At 40.8% G+C, this 20,669-nt stretch overlaps 1 protein-coding gene across 1 annotated transcript in view; it reads left to right on the top strand.

Moving 5' to 3' along the window:
- The window catches only part of Rnf169 (ring finger protein 169), a 64,568-nt gene that overhangs the window by 26,703 nt on the left and 17,196 nt on the right, over positions 1–20,669 (top strand). The window contains exons 2-3 of the mRNA XM_036193685.1: positions 3,395–3,468; positions 17,496–17,642. Of these exons, the coding sequence (XP_036049578.1) occupies positions 3,395–3,468; positions 17,496–17,642 (221 nt within the window). The remainder of the gene's footprint in view (positions 1–3,394; positions 3,469–17,495; positions 17,643–20,669) is intronic.

Genomic DNA, 20,669 nt, shown 5'->3' with positions numbered 1-20,669 from the left:
CTCAGTTTACTCATGAAATGTCTATAGGAAGTGTCGTCATTGCCTCTTAGATTGACAAAGCTAAAGTTTCAGCACTTGAGGTGTGCTGAACAGATGGCAGTTCCATGCTAGTGGGACTGTAACCCAGTGTCTTCTTAGGAAGGGTTTGTTATCTGTTCCTGTTCCTGTATCTGGGGCTCAGCACTCAGTTGTCAGCAGTGGTTCTGTTGATAGACAAGCGGCCATGCAGAGGAGTGAACGTGTAACTCAATTGTAGTGTTAGCAGTCACTGCAGCTTGGCGCCCACTGTGGTACCTGCATTAGGCCTTTTCAAAATCTTTCTCTTTTTCTTCTTGGGTTACTAGCTCCTGGTTTACTGTTTATTTCAGAGTACTATTTGAAAAATAGAAATAGCCAACCTTGTCAGTTGTAATCAGCAGAAATCTATTTTTACAAATTTAATCAGGAAAGGAATGTAATGAAAAAGAATATTGGGTAACAGTTGGCACTTGCATAGCTAGAAAGCTCAGCTTGGAAAATGGCAGCCAGTATGAAAGATCAAAATCTTTATCGTATGGATTCTTTGAGACTGTTCGAAATGTCTTTGTAATGCAGTGTATTATAAATATTTGAATTTTCTTGTTTTCTCTAAGTAATAAATACTCTACTTATTGAGTGGACACACATATAGATAAATATGATCAAATGTAATATTTTTATTGCATATTTTTCTGTTTATTTTTTACTACCTTTTTGGTTTGCCTAATGCATGTTTTTAATTGTGGTATATTAAATTTCTTACCATAATTTCATATTAATTTCTCCTTAAAATTTTGCTTGTTTGCTGTGCTGTAGGTTCATACAAATTCACAACTGTTATCTTTTAATGAATAATTTGTGTTTTTAGGTAAGTAAGGAAGTATACTAGTTTCCTTTCTGTTATAAAATACTGACCAAAATCAAGTTAGGGTAGAAAGGGGTTTATGTTAAAAGCCTGTTTAAGCAGGAACTGAAGCAGAAACCATGGAGGGATGCTGCTTGCTGATTTGAGTACAGACTCCCACTTAGTTCACTTCTGTATACAGCCAAGGACCACCTGCTCAGAGTATGGTGACTGCACATTCCTCCAGTGGGCTGGGTCCTCCTGCATCAATTCATAGTCAAGACCACCTTCCACAGACATGCCAGGAGGACTTTTTCAAGAGGGGCACCACTGAGTGCTTTTTGTAGGAGGGGAGAGAGGTTGGCCTTAATTTTGGAAGCCCTGCCCCTTTAATCATTAAATAATTTCTCCTTTTACTCCTATTAAAGTTTCTCTTCATCTCTGCCATGCACCTGCAGTGCTGTGTTAAGCAGACCATTAGACCCACAGTTGCCTACCTCAGTTGTAGAATAGATAATACCAACTGTAATGTTGCTGTGAAAGTTTCACTGACAAATGTGTGAAGTATCTTACCTGTAATAGGATTTCAGTACGTGCGTTTGTAGTACTTTTTTTTGTGATGAGTGTTTGGCCTACAGGTATTTTGTACATAACATGCGTGTCTGGTGTCTGTGGAGAGCTGAAGATGGCTTGGATCCCTTGGAACTGGAGTTACAGATGGCTGTGAGCCACTGTGTAGGTTCTGGGAACTAAAGCCAGGCTCTCTGGAAGAGCAGCGGATGCTCCTAACTGCTGCGCCATCTCCAGCCCCTGAAGTACTTTTTGAAAAGGAGTTTGGCTATCTTTTCTCTTCTTCCTTCTCTCTTTTTAAGGATCGACTTTTAAATGCACGCACTTGTAAGTGGAATGTGCTTTTGGGTATGACTGGAACAGTCATTAGGTCTTGAAGTGGGTGAGGGTGATAGATTGTCTTCCAAACTGAGAGCGGGGTGTTGTCTTAGTGCAGGGAGAGCTTGACGTCACCCTGTTTAAGTATCTTCTTTATTCTTCAGTATACTTTCCTTTTTTTTTTTTTTTTAAAGATTTATATATTTATTATGTATACAGAAGAGGTGTCAGATCTCATTGCAGATGGTTGTAAGCCACCAAGTGGGTGCTGGGAATTGAACTCAGGACCTCTGGAAGAGCAGTCGGTGCTCTTAACCTCTGAGCCATCTCTCCAGCCCCAGTATACTTTCTTTTGGAAATATTTGAGACAACTGAAAAAAGACAAAGGGCTTTGGAAGAACTTAGTTTTTCTAGAAGCAACAGTGGTAGAGTTATCAGTAAACCACAAAACTATTACTATAGTTAGAGCACTAAACATCTAGGGGATACAAGCTTTTGTCCTATTTACAGAAATAGAATGGGTACCCCTCCACCCTTTTGAAAAATAGCTTCTTGCTTTGTAGCCAGGCTAGTCTTGAAATTATTGCAATCTGCTTTCAGCTCCCGTGTGCAGGGATCCCAGGCGTGTACCACCATGCTTGGCTCTTCCTTTTGATAACATTTAAGACTTACCTTTTATTCCTGTTCTAAATTTTCATTTTTATTGCCCGTTTGGATAACTACCATGTACTTTATGTGTCTTATAGACCTTATGTCTTTGGCTTAGAAATATATACAGAAAGGAGAGAAGTTAGAATTTCAGATCTGGAAACAGCACACAAATTTTAATGTATATGGTTTCTATTTTGTGGTTAGTCTAGGGTTGAGCAGTGTAGTGATTTTGAAAAGATGATCAGTTAATGGAGCACTTTGAAGAACATGTTGGGAAGTAGTGACTTTGTTGCATAGGCTCATGGGAACCACTGAAGGCTTTGGGGGATAAAGAAAGTAGGTTAAATGCTAAAAAAAAATATGAAACATATATGCACATATCTGTATATCTGTGGTGTGTGTGTGTGTGTGTGTGTGTGTGTGTGTGTGTGATGTGACATAGGAGCTTCAAATATACTTTTCTTTGTGGTCTTTTGGCATGTTTATCAGTGAGCCTTTTTCAGACTACTCTGTATAAAATAGACTTTTCCTTCTACCCTACATTGATTTCCTTTCTATAGCATTTATTGCTGCTACTCAGAATATATTCACACTTGTTACTTATGTCTGTTCCTCCACAAGATTGTAATTCATGGCACAAGGACTGCTTTTGTTCACATTTCTTCCAATGCTTAAAACAGTCCTCATTTATAACCTTTAGTAAGTATTGACTTAATGAATGAGTGAATATTCAAATTAAGATACTGATACTGAGCCAGGTATGATAGCACATACCTTTAATCCCAGCACAGAGGCAGAGGCAGGCAGAGTTCAAAACCAGCTTGGTCTACACAGTGAATTCTAGGACACCCAGAGCTATATACTGAGACCCTGCATCAAAAAACAAACAAAACAAATTTTTAATGTGATTTATAATGTGGTAGTCAGTTGTAGGACATTGTCATGGTCCCTTCTTACAAAACCCTATTTAAAAGTATTTTCCTTTTCCTCCAGAGTTTATATTCAGAGCACCAATCAAATTAAGCAAGCCCGGAGAACTTCGTGAGGAATATGAATGCCTAAGAAAGGTACAGTGTACATATTAGAACAACATTTATTTTCTTCAAGTTCATTGAAATATTGATGTTAAAGAATGCTTACTTTTGATTTGTTGGGTCTTTAAAAATTTACAATTCATAGTCTATCTTTCTACATACTATTTTATACCAGCCTATATAGATTTAAAGCTACACTTGAAGTAAACTTAGCTAAGAACTCTTTTGAGTTTTCTTTTCAGATGAAAGTGTAGCTTATAGGGGCCATCACACTCTACCAAGAAAAGTGTTCTTGACACTTAGCACAGCTCTTGCTAATTGTTTGTATTATTCTTCTTTGTAAGCACTTCTAGTTATTTGTAGCTACTGATATTTTTGCAGCTTTTATTTTTTAGTAAGTACTCCGGGAGAGTTATAATGGAGGCCATGGGGCATATGAAACATTCTCTTAATTACAAAATATTTACTACTCAGGAAGCTTTTATTTGTATTATCATAATCTTTTTTCCCCCAATATTGGAGATTGAACTGAGGGCATGGTGGATATACTCTGCCACTGAGCTCCAGCCTTCAACTGCTGCTTTTCTTGTTTTAATTTCAAACTAATTGTCAGACTGGCCTGTAGAAGTTTGATGTCAACCCTCCCTAGTCCTCCCCCTGCATTGCCACTGCTCACCTGGGCTTGTAAATACTTAGGTAATGATTCTGTATGTGGGCATTTACTACATAAAGGTATATGACCTACTTAATCAGAATCAGGCACTGTCATAGATTAGAGGCAAGATGGAGTGATTGTTGTTCTCAGAGGGTCAAATGCTTGGAAGAAGCAGCTCCAGGAGGAAAGGGTTTATTTTGTCTCACAGTATGGAAAGATACAGTCACTCATGGTGGAAAGGGCATGGCTGCAGGTGGCCACGTGGTTACAGGCACAGCTCTGTGGTGACAGAAGCATGGGGCAGCTGCTTGCTCATACTTCTACAAGAAAGACAGGAAGTAAGGCTGGCTAGACATAGCAACAGCTCATTTCTTCCATCTAGCCAAGTACACACACACACACACACACACACACACACACACTATAAATGAAATGATAAGTTTTTATTATTCAGGTATTTATTGAGCACCTGGTATGAGTCACTGGCGATAGAGTATAGAAGAAGACACATACGGTCCTTGTCTTCAGGGAGATTCCTTTTTAGTGGTAAGACAAGAAATAAGCAATCATGATTGAACATAATAAGGCAGTCTGAAGTGTCAGAAAGCAGTGGGAGGGAACATTAGAGCAGTTTTGGAAAGAGTGGTTAGGGACGTTATTTCAGAGGCAAGACAGTCTTGAAGGAAGCAAATTAGGTACAGCATGAGAAGCCCCTCAGAGGCCTAGGGACCAGCAGTCTGGCTTGTTCAGTGCACAGGGACCTCAGTGTGTCTGAAGCATACAAACGGGAGTAGGGCAAAAGCAGGTGAGAGGTTCTAGGAAACGAGTTGAGAGATGTTGAAGGGCCAGGTCAAAGGTGGTAAAGAGCCTAATGGGATGTGGGCAGTGGAATCTTACATGTAACTTTAAAGCATCTCTGGTTACTGTGTTAGAAATAGAATAGGCCAACAAGTCAGGAATTGTATTTATTGTAAATAGTAGAAATTCTAAATAGCTCAAAGTAGGTGAGAATAGATTTTTCTTTTGTTCTTGCCATAAAAACAAAGAAAATGACTGTGTGAGTTGATGTAATTATGTTAACTATCTTACTGCTGTGCCTACCCTATCATGCTATGCACCTTAAACACACCAGTAAAAACTGATTTTAAAGCTAAGAAGGCTTTTATTACCCTCCGGTAACACAAACATTGGAGACAGGTAGTTCAGGGCAGAGCACTGCAGCATTATGACCCAGGGCTCTGAATTACTTTGTTTTTTCTGTTCACATAAACAGAAGTGCTGTTTTCATTGTGTGAGCTGGGTGATCCTTCAAGAGACACATCTATTGGGTGAATTGGGTCTTTTGAAATTTTAAATTCTAATGTCACAGATCCCTGTTGCGAGGGAGCCTGGGAAGTTTAGCATTTTATCAGGTGCACTAACTTCCTGAGTAAAAGCGGGATTTCTTTAGTAAGAAAAGAGAGCATGACTACTGGCTGAGAACGCATTTGTGCCTGTGTGTGGGTATGTGCATGTGAATGTAGATGCCTGCAGAGACCAGCCATCAGAGGCATCCTCGCTCCTGGAGCAAGGTTGCAGATAGTCATGAGCCTTTTGACATGAGTTCTGGGGACTGAACTTGGGTCTTCTGCAAGAGCAGCAAGTGCTTTAATTGTTGAGCTAACTCTTTGATTTCTGAGGCTGTATTTTCAAAAATCCATTTCACTATCTTTCTGCTTGAAACTATAAAATAGAACCTGTTTTACTAAAACTTGAACATTTCACTCAATCTATTTGGCTATCTAGATGTTGTATAATAACCTAGATTTAAACTAGCTTTTTCCTTATTTGTTTTCTGTTTATTTGCTTATTTTAGAAAACACTTGCAGCAACCTAGGGAGTTTAAAACATGTTCTGTCATATCACAGAAGCAGCAGCTTGTTGACCTATTTTAAGATGTTTTTCCTATATGTTTTTAAGTACAAATGTTTACTCTGTTGTTGCTTATCTAATCCTAAAGCCTCTTCTTTGTGAACAGTGACTTATGTAACAATGTCCTTGGCTTGTGATAGGACTGGGTTCATTTTAAGATTTCTAGTGTTCTTATGTCTATTCTATCTGCTATTTTTTCCTCCAGAACATTACGTACTGTTTGAGAAAATGCCCATTTCTGACATGTGCTGGTGTTCCTCTTTCTAGAGACAGAGAAATAGTGCAAGGCCTTATTATCTAAGCGCAGGTACAAGGAAAAGAAAACCTCTAAGAGAGTGCACTTTAAGCCTCACTGTGCAAGGGAAGACTGTCTCTATAGGCTGGGTGCTTAAACTTAAAGAACACTAGTTAAGGTTGTAGTCCCTATGCTATTTGCAACTACACAGATGGGAAACAGCTTTCTCAAGTAATGTACTTTTTGGAGAAAATGACACACATAGGAAATTTAGAGCGTGATCAAATTTAGAGTAACAAGTTATTCAGGTTACTTATGGAATGTGATATTTTGCCTTGCTACTTTCATATTTATGAGACAGGATCAATACTTATAAGATTATTATATTAATATAGTTTTTTTAAGATTTATTTATTTATTATGTATATGGAAGAGGGCACCAGATCTCATTACAGATGGTTGTGAGCCACCATGTGGTTGCTGGGAATTGAACTTAGGACCTCTGGAAGAGCAGTCAGTGCTCTTAACCTCTGAGCCATCTCTCCAGCCCAATAGAGTTGTTTTTATGGCTTAGAGAATAATTTAAACAAAAATCATCTCAATGTTACTTGCACCCAAACAAAGGAATCATCCATCTATAACTATTTAGCCTCTAATATAAGTAAAAGACTTTGTTAAGCTATCTGATTAATTAGGCTTTGTGGTGGTTTGCATGAAAATGGCCCCATTGGCTCATAGGGACTGGCACTGTTGGGAAGTGTGTCACCAGGGGTGGGCTTTGAGGTCCAGGAAGCTCAGTCCAGGCCTCGTGTGTCTTAGTCTCTTCCTGCTGCCTATGGATCCAGATGTAGAACTCTCAGCTACCTCTCAGCACCATGTCTGCCTGCATGCTACCATGCTTCCCACCATGATGATAATGGATTAAACCTCTGAACTGTAAGCCAGCCTCAATTAAATGTTTTCTTTTATAAGACTTACTGTGGTTATGATATCTCTTTACAGCAGTAAAACCCTAACCAAAATTGGTACCAGGTACTGGGGTATTGCTTTGACAGGCCCAACCATGCTTTTATTCGGAATTAGGACTTTGGGTTAGAAAAGCAGTTAAATGTTTTAAGTGGGGCTTAATGGACTATCCTAGTTGGAACATGGAAGATGGTGGTGCTGAGGATGACTTAACTATGGGGTCCAGGTCAAGAGGTTTCAAAGGAGAAGACTATGGCTATGTGGCCTAGAGACCTTGGCTGGTTTTGCCCTTGTCCAGAAATCTGCCTGAGGCTAAGTTGAAGAGTTATGGATTAACAGCTCTGGCAGAGGACATTTCCAAACAACCTTAGTATTGGCTGTGTTGCTTGGTTATTAATGGTCAGTCTTATGCAGATCTATAATGAAAAGGAGCAAGCTGAGCAAGGAAAAATACAAACTATGGAGTGTGAGGAGAAAAGGAACACTAGGAAAAAGTTTGAAGAAAAGCCTGATGCTAAATGGAATAAAGGGAATGATGACCTCAGGGCAAGACCCCACCAGCTAAGCTTCCAACTTGTAAAAAGGAATTGAAGAACAGCTTAGGTCCATGCATGGTAGTACATACCATAATCCTAGTACTCAGGAGACAGAGGCAAGCAGAGCTCTGAGTTAAAGGGCAGCCTGGTCTACAGATTGAGTTTCTAGACAGCCAAGCTTAGGCAGTGAAGGAACCATTGAAAACAGAAAGTTGGTGAAGATGTAATTGAATGAGGAGGGCTTGTTCCAGCCCTGGCAAGCAGCAGAACTTCCAGCTAAGGCCCATTGTTCTGGCTTTAGAGTCAAGGATAGAAGAAGGGCATTATGGAATCTCCCTCCATAACTAAGGAAAGTCACTGAAGCTAGGCATGTGTCAGGGGTGTCCCTGCATGGAGGCCTAGAGAGGCCATCATGTGAAGCTGTGAGGTGAATCCTGGATTGCCTTGGAGACTTCAAAATGTTGGAAATGCCAGTGCCGTGGAATATCTGCCAAGGAGAGCTGCTGACAGGCAGTGGAACTAGCTCAAAAGAGAGAAATGTTGCAGTTCACAAAGCAGATAGGAGTTGGAGAACTGAAGAGGGTTTTGACATCAGACATGGAGTTTGGGGTTTGCCCAGCTGATTTTAAGTCTTGCTTTGCTCCAGTATTTCCTTACTCTGCTCCCTTTCCTCCATTTTGGAATGGTAGTGTATATCCTGTGCCATTGAGTGTTGGAAGTATGTGATCTGCTTTTTCATTTTGATTTTACAGGGATTATAATTAAGAAATTGCATGAGTCCCAGAAGAGACTTTGAATTTTGGGCTTTTAAACAGTGTTGAGACTATTGTAGACCATGGGGACTTTTGAAGTTGACTAAATGCATTTTGCATTATGAAACAGCTATAAGTCTATGGGATGTTACCATTGAATGGAAAGGGCCCCATAGGCATAATTCTTTGTTGATTCTTTGGGAGTTTCACATCATGCACCCCAGTCCTGCTCACTTCCTAGTCCCTCCATACCTTCCCCTCATCCCTGCAGCATGACCCCCCAAAAATAATTTAAAGCAAAACAAACAAACAACCACCTCAACCTTCCATCTTTCTAACACCTCTTCATTTATCCTAGGGGCATTGGGAGCTGTGGTGTGTCACACAGTACACCCTTTTGTCCAATTGACCCCACCCATAAATATTCATTGCAATGAGTCATTGGTCTGATTCAAGGCTTCTGGCGCACCACCATCACTGGGCTCTCACCAAAACTCCTCTCAGACATCCCGCTGTTGGCCCGAGTCATGGAGATCCTGCAGTTATCATTCTGTGGGACCAGTCCCTCCATGGACTCCAGCGGGTCACAAATGTAGGGGATGTTAGGGTGGGCCAACTCAAGGCCCAGAGTGTGGGTCTGGGTGGTAGCTGAGCTGGTTGGTCTAGGCCACCGGGACCGCCCCCTTCAGGCAAGGGACAGAGCTGAGCTGAGCCATCTTTATAGCCCTTTTAAAATACATTTAAAAGTCTCCCATTTAAAAACAAACAAACAAAAAAACAAGGTCTCTCTGTGTCTTCATGGGTGTCCCGGAACTTAATATGTAGACCAGGCTGTCCTCAAACTCATAGAAATCTGTCTGCCTCTGGATGCTCTGAATGCTGGGATTAAAGATGTGTGCCACCATGCCCAGTTCACTGACCCTTTTTATTATTAAGAACCTACTTGTTTATCTCAGGCTTTTAAAAATGCAGATATTTGTCAAATGACATGTATTATACAGTTAATATTAACCTAAGCTGAAAGACAATATTGCAGAGTCAACTGCCCAACTTCAAATCCTGCTTTTGCTACTTACTAATAGTGAATTTAGGCAAGGTATAGAATCTTTGTATAGCTCAGTTTCTTGGTCTTTCAAATGGATACCATAGTCTCTAGCTTACCCTTATTGTGAAATACTGTTGGCACATGGAAATCCATATATAAGTATCAATTATTATTAGAATTAAAAAAATGAGCTGCTATTTTTTTTTTTAATTTTTTATTTTTTGGCTTGGGTAAGAAAGGAAAGACTTTCAAAAGTTGTAGTTGGAGCTGGGCGGTGGTGGCGTATGCATTTGATCCCAGTACTTGGGAGGCAGAGGCAGGCGGATCTCTGTGAGTTCGAGGCCAGCCTGGTCTACAGAGTGAGATCCAGGAAAGGCACAAAGCTACACAGAGAACCCCTGTCTCAAAACACCAAAAAAAAAAAAAAAGTTGTAGTTGGAAACTGGAGAGTTACTGCTGTGTAGACCCTTTTCATGTCCTTAATAGGCTATGCTCTTTTGTGAAGTATCTTTTCAAACCTTTTACCCTTTTATACTTTTACTTATTTACTTATTATCTTATTAGAATGTACAAGAATTTCTGCTATATTTCACTGGATACAAGTTCACTGTTAGATACACATTCTGAGAATATTTTCTTCTAATCTTTGTTTTGCCTTTTTATTTCTTTAATAATAAATTTGAAGAGCAAGGTTTATGGGTTTGTTTTTATTCTGTTTTTATATTTTGAGAAATCTCAATATATTGGTTGTCTTGGTTAGGGTTACTATTGCTGTGATGAAACATCATGACCAAGGCAACTTGGGAGGGAAGGTGCATTTCCCTCACAGTTCCATATAACAGTGAATAGCCTCTTCCTTAGAACAATGATGGTGAGCATCTTTTCCTGTGTTTCTTGTGTTCTGTATGTTACATTAGATGTTATGACTGTGCAATATTTTTGCCAGTTTTCAAATTTTTCTTAATCTTACAAGATTTTTGTATAGTCTAGACTTCATTCTTTCGATGGATACATACTCTGCATCATAAGCTCTGGCTATAGGCCATTTTCTTAATTAGTGATTGATGAGGGAGGGTCCAACCCATTGTGGGTGGTGCTATCCCTGGGCTAGTATCCTGGGTTCTATATGAAAGCAGGCCAAGCAAGTGATGAAGAGCAGTTCAGCAAGCAGCACCCCTCCATGGTCTCTGCGTCAGCTCCTGCCTCCAGGTTCCTGTCCTGCATGAGTTCCTGCTCTCACTGCTTTTGATGAGAACTGTTATGTGGAACTGCGAGGGAAATGCACCTTCCCTCCCAAGTTGCCTTGGTCATGATGTTTCATCACAGCAATAGTAACCCTAACCAAGACAACCAATATATTGAGATTTCTCAAAATATAAAAACAGAATAAAAAACAAACCCATAAACCTTGCTCTTCAAATCTGTTATTAAAGAAATAAAAAGGCAAAACAAAGATTAGAAGAAAATATTCTCAGTATGTGTATCTAACAGTGAACTTGTATCCAGTGAAATATAGCAGAAATTCTTGTACATTCTAATAAGATAATAAGTAAATAAGTAAAAGCAATAAAAGGGTAAAAGGTTTGAAAAGATATTTCACAAAAGAGCATAGCCTATTAAGGACATGAAAAGACAGCATATTTAGCCATCAGGGAAATACTAATTAAAACCACAAAGACAGCATCTTACATCCTCTCCCATGGCTGAAAAGACTAAATATAAGAAAGAACGTGAACATTTGGAACAGCTGGAACTTCGTGCCTTGCAGGTGGAGCTTTTCAGCGATATACTCATCATGGAAAGCATTTACTCAGTAGCTTATATATTTCAACCTGCACTTTCTAGTATTTGAGTAGAATTTAAAAGTGAGGTACGTTTGTGCAGTGAAATAGGTCTTACTCATATAAAGGAATATCTAATAACAAACTCAGTTATATGAATAAGTCTCAGGAACAAACTGATTGAACAACTGACACAGAGAATTGTAGGGCTGTGTGTGTGTGTGTGTGTGTGTGTGTGTGTGTGTGTGTGTGTGTGTGTGTGTGTATGTACTCACAGAGGCCAGGGGGTGTTTTATTTTATGGATCTGGACGTAGAGGCAGTTGTGAGCTGCCTGTCGGTGCTGGGAATTGCAGCAAGTCCTGTTAATGACAGCCCTAACATGATTGATTAAAAAAAAAAAAATCAGTCATGGTGGTGCATGCTTTTAAATCCCAGCGCTCAGGAGCAGAGACAGGGGGATCCTTGTGAGTTCCAGTCCAGTCTGGTCCATATAAGTGAGTTCCAGGCCTCTCAGAGCTGCATAGTGAGACTCTGTCTCAAAAACAAAAACAAAAGAAAGGTCAGTTGAAAGTGGATTCTCAAGGTATGTGAAACTGCTTAAATAAAACAGAAAGAGCACTTTCCATGCAATTAAAACTGAGAGTGGTACAGATTGGGATTTTCTGTGTTTAGGCTGTGTGGGAAGGAAATTATGTATCTATGCACACAGGTATGTTGTAGTTGTCCATTGTCTTTTGCAGAAACTAGGTAATTTATAAAGACAGTGGATTACTTGAAGGTGGCACAGTCCATAAACATGGTTCTTGCATCTGCTAATTATTTGGTGAGGGCTTCTCCCTGTGTTGTAACATGACAGAGACAATTGCATAGTGTGATGGCTTGAGATGTCCCTTAGTCATTTGAATGGTTAGTGGCACTGTTTGGGGAAGCTTAGGAGGCGGGGCATTGCTGGAAGGAGTATGTCACTGGGGCGGGGATTTGATGTTTAAAAGCCCCATGCCTTTCCTGTTGCTCTACTTCCTGATGGTTCAAGATGTGAGCTCAGTTTCCATCTCCAGCTGTCAGGCCTCCTCTCTGCCATCATGGACCCCCACTCTCTAACCACAGCCCAAAAAAACTCCTCTTAATTTGCCTTGGTCATGGCGTTTTATCACAGAGAAGTAACTAATACACACGTTAAGACAGCCAGTGTGCTAGCATAGCACATCTCTCTTCTCATTACAAAGTCACCAATGTGATCAGAAGGGCCCTGCCCTCATGACTGCATCAAATCCTAATCTCTCAGAGCCCTGTCTTCAAATGCCATTAACATGCAAACATGAGGGTTACATTTTCAACACATGGACTTCGTGAATACATTTAAGCTGAAACACACAGACATATATGTGTGTATATTTTATCCTGACAGTCCTCATATCCAAAGAATATATATAACTCTTACTAGCAGGGCAAAGATGTGAATATCCGTGCCAAGAAGTGGATGTGCAAGTAGTGAGCTTAGGAAAGGTGCTCTGCAGGGTTGTTATCAGAGGAATGCAGATTAGAGTCAGAATGCAGTACCAACCCACAGGATGGCAAGAATAGAGTACTGAGTGGTGGAGAGTCTGGGAGCGACTGCTGTCCTCCTACACGAGGGGCTGCAGGTGGGAGTGTAGTTTGATAACTAACTTGAAAAGCTGGCAGCATGCCCATATCTCATGACTCACAGTTTCTCTAGATACTATTTTATGGTATGCACATACCTAGTCATTCTTGAAATTAGCTTATTTCTAAATAGCCACAGACTAGAATGTCTCCAGATATCTGTGAATAATGGAATGGTTAAATTGTTTTAAAATCAAATAATAGAATATAAAAAACAAAATGAGAAGGAACACAGAGATAAGTTTCACAGAGTGATTAGTGAAGGATGACAGCCAAAAAGCATAAAACTCCATGTATGTGAAATTTAAAACTAGACCAAGTATAGTGGCACATGCCTGTACTCCTAGCATTTGAGAAACTGAGGTAGTAGGCTGGAGAGTTCAAGGCCAGCTTGGGCTCTAAAGTGAGATGCTGCCCCTATCTCCCCCCCCCCCAAAGCAAGTAGATAAAATGATTTTTAATAGAACCAAACAGGGCTAGCAAAAAAAAAAAAAATCAATGAAATGATTCCTAATGATACTTTGCTATATTCCATCAGAGAGGCATCATCTAGCAACTGATGGAAGCAGATTTAGAGACCCACAGCCAAACATTAGGTGGAGCCAAGGGAACCCCACAGGAGAGGCAAGGGGAAGGATTATAGGAGCCAGAGGGGTTGAGGACACCAGAAGAACATGGTCCTCAGAATCAACTAAACAGGGCTCAAAGAGGCTCACAGAGACAGAAGTGACAGTTATGGACTCTGTGGGTCCGAGCCAAGTCTGCTGCATAGATGTTATGGTTGTGTAGCTTGTGTTCTTGTGGGACTCTGATTCTTCTGCCTGCTCTTGGGATCCTTTTCCTCCTACTTGGTTGCCTTGTCCAGCCTTGATATGTCTGGCCTTATTGTAATTTGTTATGCCATTTTTGGTTAACATACCTGCTCTTTTTTGAAGGGAAATGGAGGAGGAATGGATCTGGGGAGAGAGGAGGTGTGTATGGGGGGATGCTGGGCGGAGTGAAGGGAGGGGAAACTGCCATCGGGATGTAATATTTGAGAGACTTAAAAAAAAGGAAAAAAGTAATTTGTTGTTGTTGTTGTTATTTTAAAGAAACCCAGATTGTTGTTACTTTGGGGTAAGGAATTGGCCCAGGGAATAGCTGCAGGTTGGAGCCCACAACCCACTTCTTAAGTACAGCTGGTTTACTAGAATGCTTCCTTTCTTAATTCTGATGAAATCATTTGTTCTCTTTTTTTCTATAATTTATTAATACATATCTTTGTTTTGTCAAACATCAGTACTTTCTAGAACCTTCTTTGTTTCCTATTATATTAACGGAAGTGCCAGTTTTGCATTGTAATAAACTTTAGAGTCTATTTTCTCAAACAGCTGAGAGAAGCGAGCCATCTACAATGAATAAAAATTTATCAGCCTTGATATACACATGTTCACATATATGTGACTTTATATCCTAGAAATTAGAGATCAGTAGGAGAGAAAATATCAATCCATTTACAAGACTCAATAGTTTTTATGTTCAAAACTTTTTTAAATTAAATTTCATTTAAATATGCTTTTAGTGTTTTTATCTGATATATATTTAGATTTAGTAGAACTAACTAGGATTCCTACCACCTCACTACTAGGCACTTCCAGCTTTGGTCTAGCTGATCTTTTATTATTTATTTATTTATTTATTTATTTATTTATTTATTTATTATCAGCTTGATACAGTATAAATTCTTATCCTAATAGTGAAATGTTTCATTGAGGCTTGCCAAGTAATTGAGTAAAACCAAAACTTATTATAAGCCGCAGTCATCCTAGGGTCCCCTGTGCTATATAGCCTCTCTGGTTCTGTGGGTTGCAGTCTGATTGTCCTTTGTTTTATATCTAGTATCCACTTATGAGTGAGTACATACCATGTTTGTCCTTCTGGTTACCTCATTCAGGATGATATTTTCTAGTATCATCCATTTGCCTGCAAATTCCATGATGTCATTGTTTTTCTCTGCTGAATAGTACTCCATTGTGTATATGTACCACATTTTCTTCATCCATTCTTCAGTTGACGGACATCTAGGTGGTTTTGAGGTTCTGGCTATTAGAAATAGTGCTGCTATGAACGTAGTTGAGCATGTGTCCTTGTGGTATGGTTGAGCTAGAATGCTTCCTTAAACTCAGGGAACCTCCCGTGTCCACCTGTTTGTCACCAAAGTCATACCCACACATACACATGAAGATATGAGCAGGGCAAGTCCTGGGGAGACAGGCTGTCACTTTGGCATCCTCTGTGTGCTACCCAAAGCGGTTAGATCCTTTCCTGGAGTCTTAAAGGCGTGAGTAAAACATGGGAAGCTGTACAAATGTCATGGACACTGAGGCTGAGGTCTTAGCTCACTCAGCACCTGGCACACAATTAGCAAATAACAATTACTATAATGCTAAAACCTGATCACTCTGTGACCACTCTTTGCCTCTGTGTCCTCTGAAAAGTAAAGTGCCCATCGGTGTGGCTGTGGTCAGTTGTTAAACAAGAGTCTCTGAGATGGTAGAAGACATGAATTCTTTCTTTCCTGTGGCTGGAGCGCTGACATTAGTTTTGTTTCCCGTCTGGATTTGAATTGGGTGGAGCTGGGAGTCCATCTCATTTGAATCTCCTCCTTGCATAACGTTGTGTGTGGTATTTTCCGCTTATAGATAACCACTTAAAGCAGGTTCAGTGTCTTAGAGACTAATTCAGGCTTACAGGAATCAGACACAGAAATCATAAAAATAAGGCTAAGCAGGCACTGTGGGCTATGATTATTATCATTTAAGCCTAGGCACAACATCCTATCAAAAGTATGTTTTTAACCAGGAATGATGGTGCAAGTGTGTAATGCCAGCTCTTAGGAAGCCAAGGGAGGAGCACCCTGTGCTCAGAGCTAGCCTGGGCTACATAGTAAGACCTTTTGTCATAAAACAGGGGCCAGTGATGACTCAGGGAGTACAGACACCTGCTGCCATGCCTGAGCCCTTGAGGACGATCCTGGGACCCACTGGGTAGAAGGAGAGAGGAAACCTACAAGTTGTCCTCAATCACATGGACACCATGACATGCTTGCATGCTCCTGCTCATTTGTGCAAATGTTCACACAAAATAAATAATGCATTAATTAAAAATAAAACAACATCCTCCCCAAAACTATCCCTTTTCTTTAGCTTTATCTTTTTACAAGAAATGAAAACTATCTTATCAGTGCTTGGGATATATTATCTCATTTATATTTATTAAAACATTGAACAATGAAAAATGAAATAAAATTAGAAAGGACTGCTTGATATACTGTAGGAGCACAGTAAGATCCTCTGATAACTATTTAGAATACTTATAGTCATAGTTTTCTTAGAGGAAGGCACAGGGGCCCCTGTTCTGAGCTAAGTAAGTAATGAACCACTTACCTAAGATTGCCCAGGCTTTCACTAAAGCCCTCTTCTAGTTGCATAAGGCAACGCTGCTGTCTTTCCCAAATGAGAAGCATATATCTATGCCTTAGACTTCTTTGTAGGTCTTGTGTCTTTGTTGACCTATGCTGTGACTGTAGGATATGAACATAAAATTCAGGATGTTGGAACTGGGAGAAGTCATTGTTGTTGCTAATAAGACCCAGCCAGCTCCTCACATGCTCTTATGGCTGCTTCAGCTCTTCTCCTGGCCCAGTACAACTATATGTAGCTTATGGGGTAAGAATTTTTAGGTTAAAGTTTGTTTTTTTCCTGTGTGAATGGACCTATATGTACAGCTAGCTTTTTGGTTTTATTTTGCTTCAAAATGCAGAGTAGCACAGAGACTGAACTGACAACCAGGGAGCCTGCATGGGACTGACCTGGGCACTCTGCACACATGTGACAGTGTGTAGCCTGGTCCTCTTGTGGGACTCCTAACAGTGGGAACAGAGGTTCCTATTCCTCATACTGGGTCACCTTTCTCAGCCTTAATATGAGGGAGATGCCTAGTCTTACTGTGACATATTTTGTTGATATCCATGGGAGACCTGTCCTTTTCTGAAGGGAAGCGGAGGATGGAAAGGGACTAGGAGGAGAGAAGGGAAGAGAAACTGCAGTCAGCATGTAAAAATAATAATAACAAATCATTTAAAAATCAACCTCGGGCTGGGTGATGGTGGCGCACACCTGTAATCCCAGCACTTGGGAGGCGGAGGCAGGTGGATCTCTGTGAGTTCAAGGTCAGCCTGGTCTACAGAATGAGTTCCAGGACAGCCAGACAGAGAAACCCTATCTTGAAAAAAACCATTATTTTTTATATACATAATTGTTCATATTATATTTACTTATATACAAAGTTTATTGGGAAAATAAAGAATATAGAGCAATTCTGTCTTACTCTGTGAAGTATGTTAGGTAGAGCCAAGTAAAAGCAGATTTATGTAAAAATGGGGGTGGCCATGCCTAATGAGAGTCACCCTGGATGCTGCAACTTGTCTAGTCTAAAGAGATTTTTAAGTCTGAGATTTCTTTAACACTGTCTTTGTATGATTTGTATTTTTTAGCTGAGAGAAGAGAAGTTACAAGAAGAAAAAACTTGTGAAGACCAGATCCATAAGATACTGCAGGAGGATCCAGAAATGGGGAAAAGGAAAACAGATGAACAGAAAAAAAGAGATGAGCCAGTAGTGTTGAAAACAAGTCTGGAGCAGGTTAGTGGTCACCTTCTGGATGCACATCTGCTTCAGTCCCGCAGTTCAGGCAGGGATGTAGGTCTGAGAGCTTTTGTTGGTGAACCTTGGCACCAGAAATACCCATTGACTGTGCAGTGGGAAGTGCTTTCTGTCCAGATGGAGATGGAGGAAGTAATTTTGAATGGGACAGTAGAACCTATGGAAACCTGGGATAGTGTGCTACATGTGTTATAAATTATTACTGCTACACGCCGGGCGGTGGTGGCGCACGCCTTTAATCCCAGCACTTGGGAGGCAGAGGCAGGTGGATCTTTGTGAGTTCAAGGCCAACCTGGGCTATAGAGTGAGATCCAGGAAAGGTGCAAAGCTACACAGAGAAACCCTGTCTCGAAAAACAAAACAAAACAAAAAAATTATTATTATACCCCCCACCCCCACCCCCACCCGGTATCCTGTGCGTGTAGGGAACCATGCTGGCATGTTGGGCAGATGCAATGGCGGGCTAGCATGTGACCCATTCCATGCGGGCATGACGGGTGGACATTTACATCCCAGAGGCTGCATCCACATGGAGAGTTTATTATAATAGAGTGATGAAGAGGCAGAGAGACAGAAAGAGGGAGACAGAGAGAGGGAGAGGGAGAAGGAGAGGAAGAGGGGGGGGTCCAGGGATGCACACCTCATGGGAGTGGAGGGAGAGAGAGAGAAATGGGCAAGTTTTTCCTTAAAAAGAGACTTTTACATTAGGACACAGGGTGGCGCCAAGGGGCGAGATCAGAATATTAACAACATGTGATAAGGTTTGTACATACTGACATGTGTGCTGGTTGTTTACATTAAACTTTATACATCTTAGTATCTTCAGTTAGATTTCTTTAAAGCTGTATTTTACTTTCCTTTATTCTCTATAATCCCTTACGCAGAACAGTGCTTAGCTAGAAGTTTGTCCTCAGCCGGGCATGGTCATACACACTGGTAATCCCGTCACTCTGAGGAAGAGGCAGGTGGATCTCTGATTCCAAGGCTAGTCTGGACTACAAATCTCGAGTTCCAGAACAACTAGGGTGGTTATGCAGAGAAACCCTGTCTTGAAAAACAAAACCAAAACCAAAATCTGTCCTCAATATTAGATGAGCAGTCTAAGCTTAACCAGTTAGGCACATGATTGGGCCAAATCTTGCTGGAATGTTTTCATTACTGTTTGTATGTGTGTAAGCACATGCATACCCTTGTGCACATGTGGTCAAAAGACAGACTGTGAGAGTTTTCTCTTCCATCATGTGGGTCCTGGGGTTAAACTCAAATGATGAGGAGCCTTCAACCATCAACTATTCCACTGGACCAAAAAGTACTTTTTGAAAATGTAATTATATTCATATGGAAAAATAACAGTTTAATATCAATTCTAGTTATACTGCTTTGAACGTCTACTGATTACTGTCTATATTTTGAGTCATATCTTTTAAGTATTTTTATATAGCCTTGTTAAAATTTCAGGTTACTTTTTTAATGGTTTGAAATTATGTGAAGCCTTAACATGTGTGAAGATAGGCAACATAAAAGAGTAGGAAAGAGGGGGGCTGGAGAGATTGCTGGTCCTGCAGAGGACCTCGGGTCAGTTCCCAATACCCACATGGTGGCTCACAGCATCCTATTTTTTCTGACTTTCATGGGGACCAGTCATGCATGTTGGGGACATGCGGGCCAAATATTCATACAATAAAAATAAATAAGAACACACATCCACACACATTGAGAGAGAGCTCTCCACAGCCAGCATTGCCACTCACTGTCCTCGGCCAGGTTTCTTCCTGTCCACCTGCTGGCTTAGTTTGTATAAAGGCATTTTTCCTGAGCTTCAGAAATAGACATTTTTTAAGCTGCCTTGGGTCAGTGTATTTGCTGACTGCATATGCAGATGACATATGATTCTGGTTGTAGTCTTCATTGTCATTAATTATTATTAAAAGAATCCACTTGGAAACAGACCATGGTGACACACATCTGTAACAGCAGCACTTGGTCGGTTGAGGCAGGACAGTTACAGTTAAGCTATCCTGGGCTCTGTAGTGAGTTCTAGGCCTGCATGGGCACTTGAACTTACAAATTTTCAGTACTGTACAAGATTCTGTTTAACAAGCATAAAATGCTGTGCACTCTCAATGACATGCACCCCAGGAACCTTGAAGGGCTGAAGGCTTGCTGCTAGTAAGGATGCCTGCGCATAGCTTAGGAGGCAACAGGATGGACGGACGGACAGACGGATGGATGCATGCTGGTCTGACCGCAGCCCCAGCTGTGCACTGTGGTCTCTGAAGGCTGCAGCTTTGCCTCTTTCCAATCTTAATGGCCTCAGGCAAACAGTTTGAAAGCCCCCAAATCTTGAGACAGATGGTTCTTCCATGGAAGGAGCCTGCAGGTCCAGATTTTCTCCAGGAACTGTTCTCTAATACTGATTTCATGTCACGAGTGAGAGTCATAATTACTTTGCTTTGGGTACTACCATCTTTGAAGTAGAAAGCAGTTACAGCAGTGTAGCTCACTTCTTTAGAGGAATCAGAAAATACAGATCTTCAGATTCCCTTATTGGTAATAGCCAAGTTCACAACATTGTCAACGCAAAGCACAGTAAGTAAAGTCTAACCTGTTTTGGATTTTTATGATCCTGCCCTTTTCTCCCCTCCTAATTCCTTTTACATTTTTGAGAACTTTTACATGACTTAAATAGTTTTTAGACTGATGTAGGCTTGCGCTCTCAACTGCTTTAGAGACAGAAGTTGTAAGATTGCAACGTCATGGTCTGATTGGACCTCAGAGTGAGTTCAAAGCTAGCCTGGGCAACTCAGACTGTTGACAATAAAAATCCCAACAAGGGCTGGACGGTGGAGTGGAGGAGCACTTGACTGGACGGTGGAGTGGAGGAGCACTTGACTGGACGGTGGAGTGGAGGAGCACTTGACTGGACGGTGGAGTGGAGGAGCACTTGACTGGACGGTGGAGTGGAGGAGCACTTGACTGGACGGTGGAGTGGAGGAGCACTTGACT

Source organism: Onychomys torridus, chromosome 1, assembly GCF_903995425.1.
Source record: "Onychomys torridus chromosome 1, mOncTor1.1, whole genome shotgun sequence".
Classification (NCBI taxonomy): domain Eukaryota; kingdom Metazoa; phylum Chordata; class Mammalia; order Rodentia; family Cricetidae; genus Onychomys; species Onychomys torridus.
Note: the sequence above shows the minus strand (reverse complement) of the source record. Positions and strands in the feature narration are given on the sequence as shown.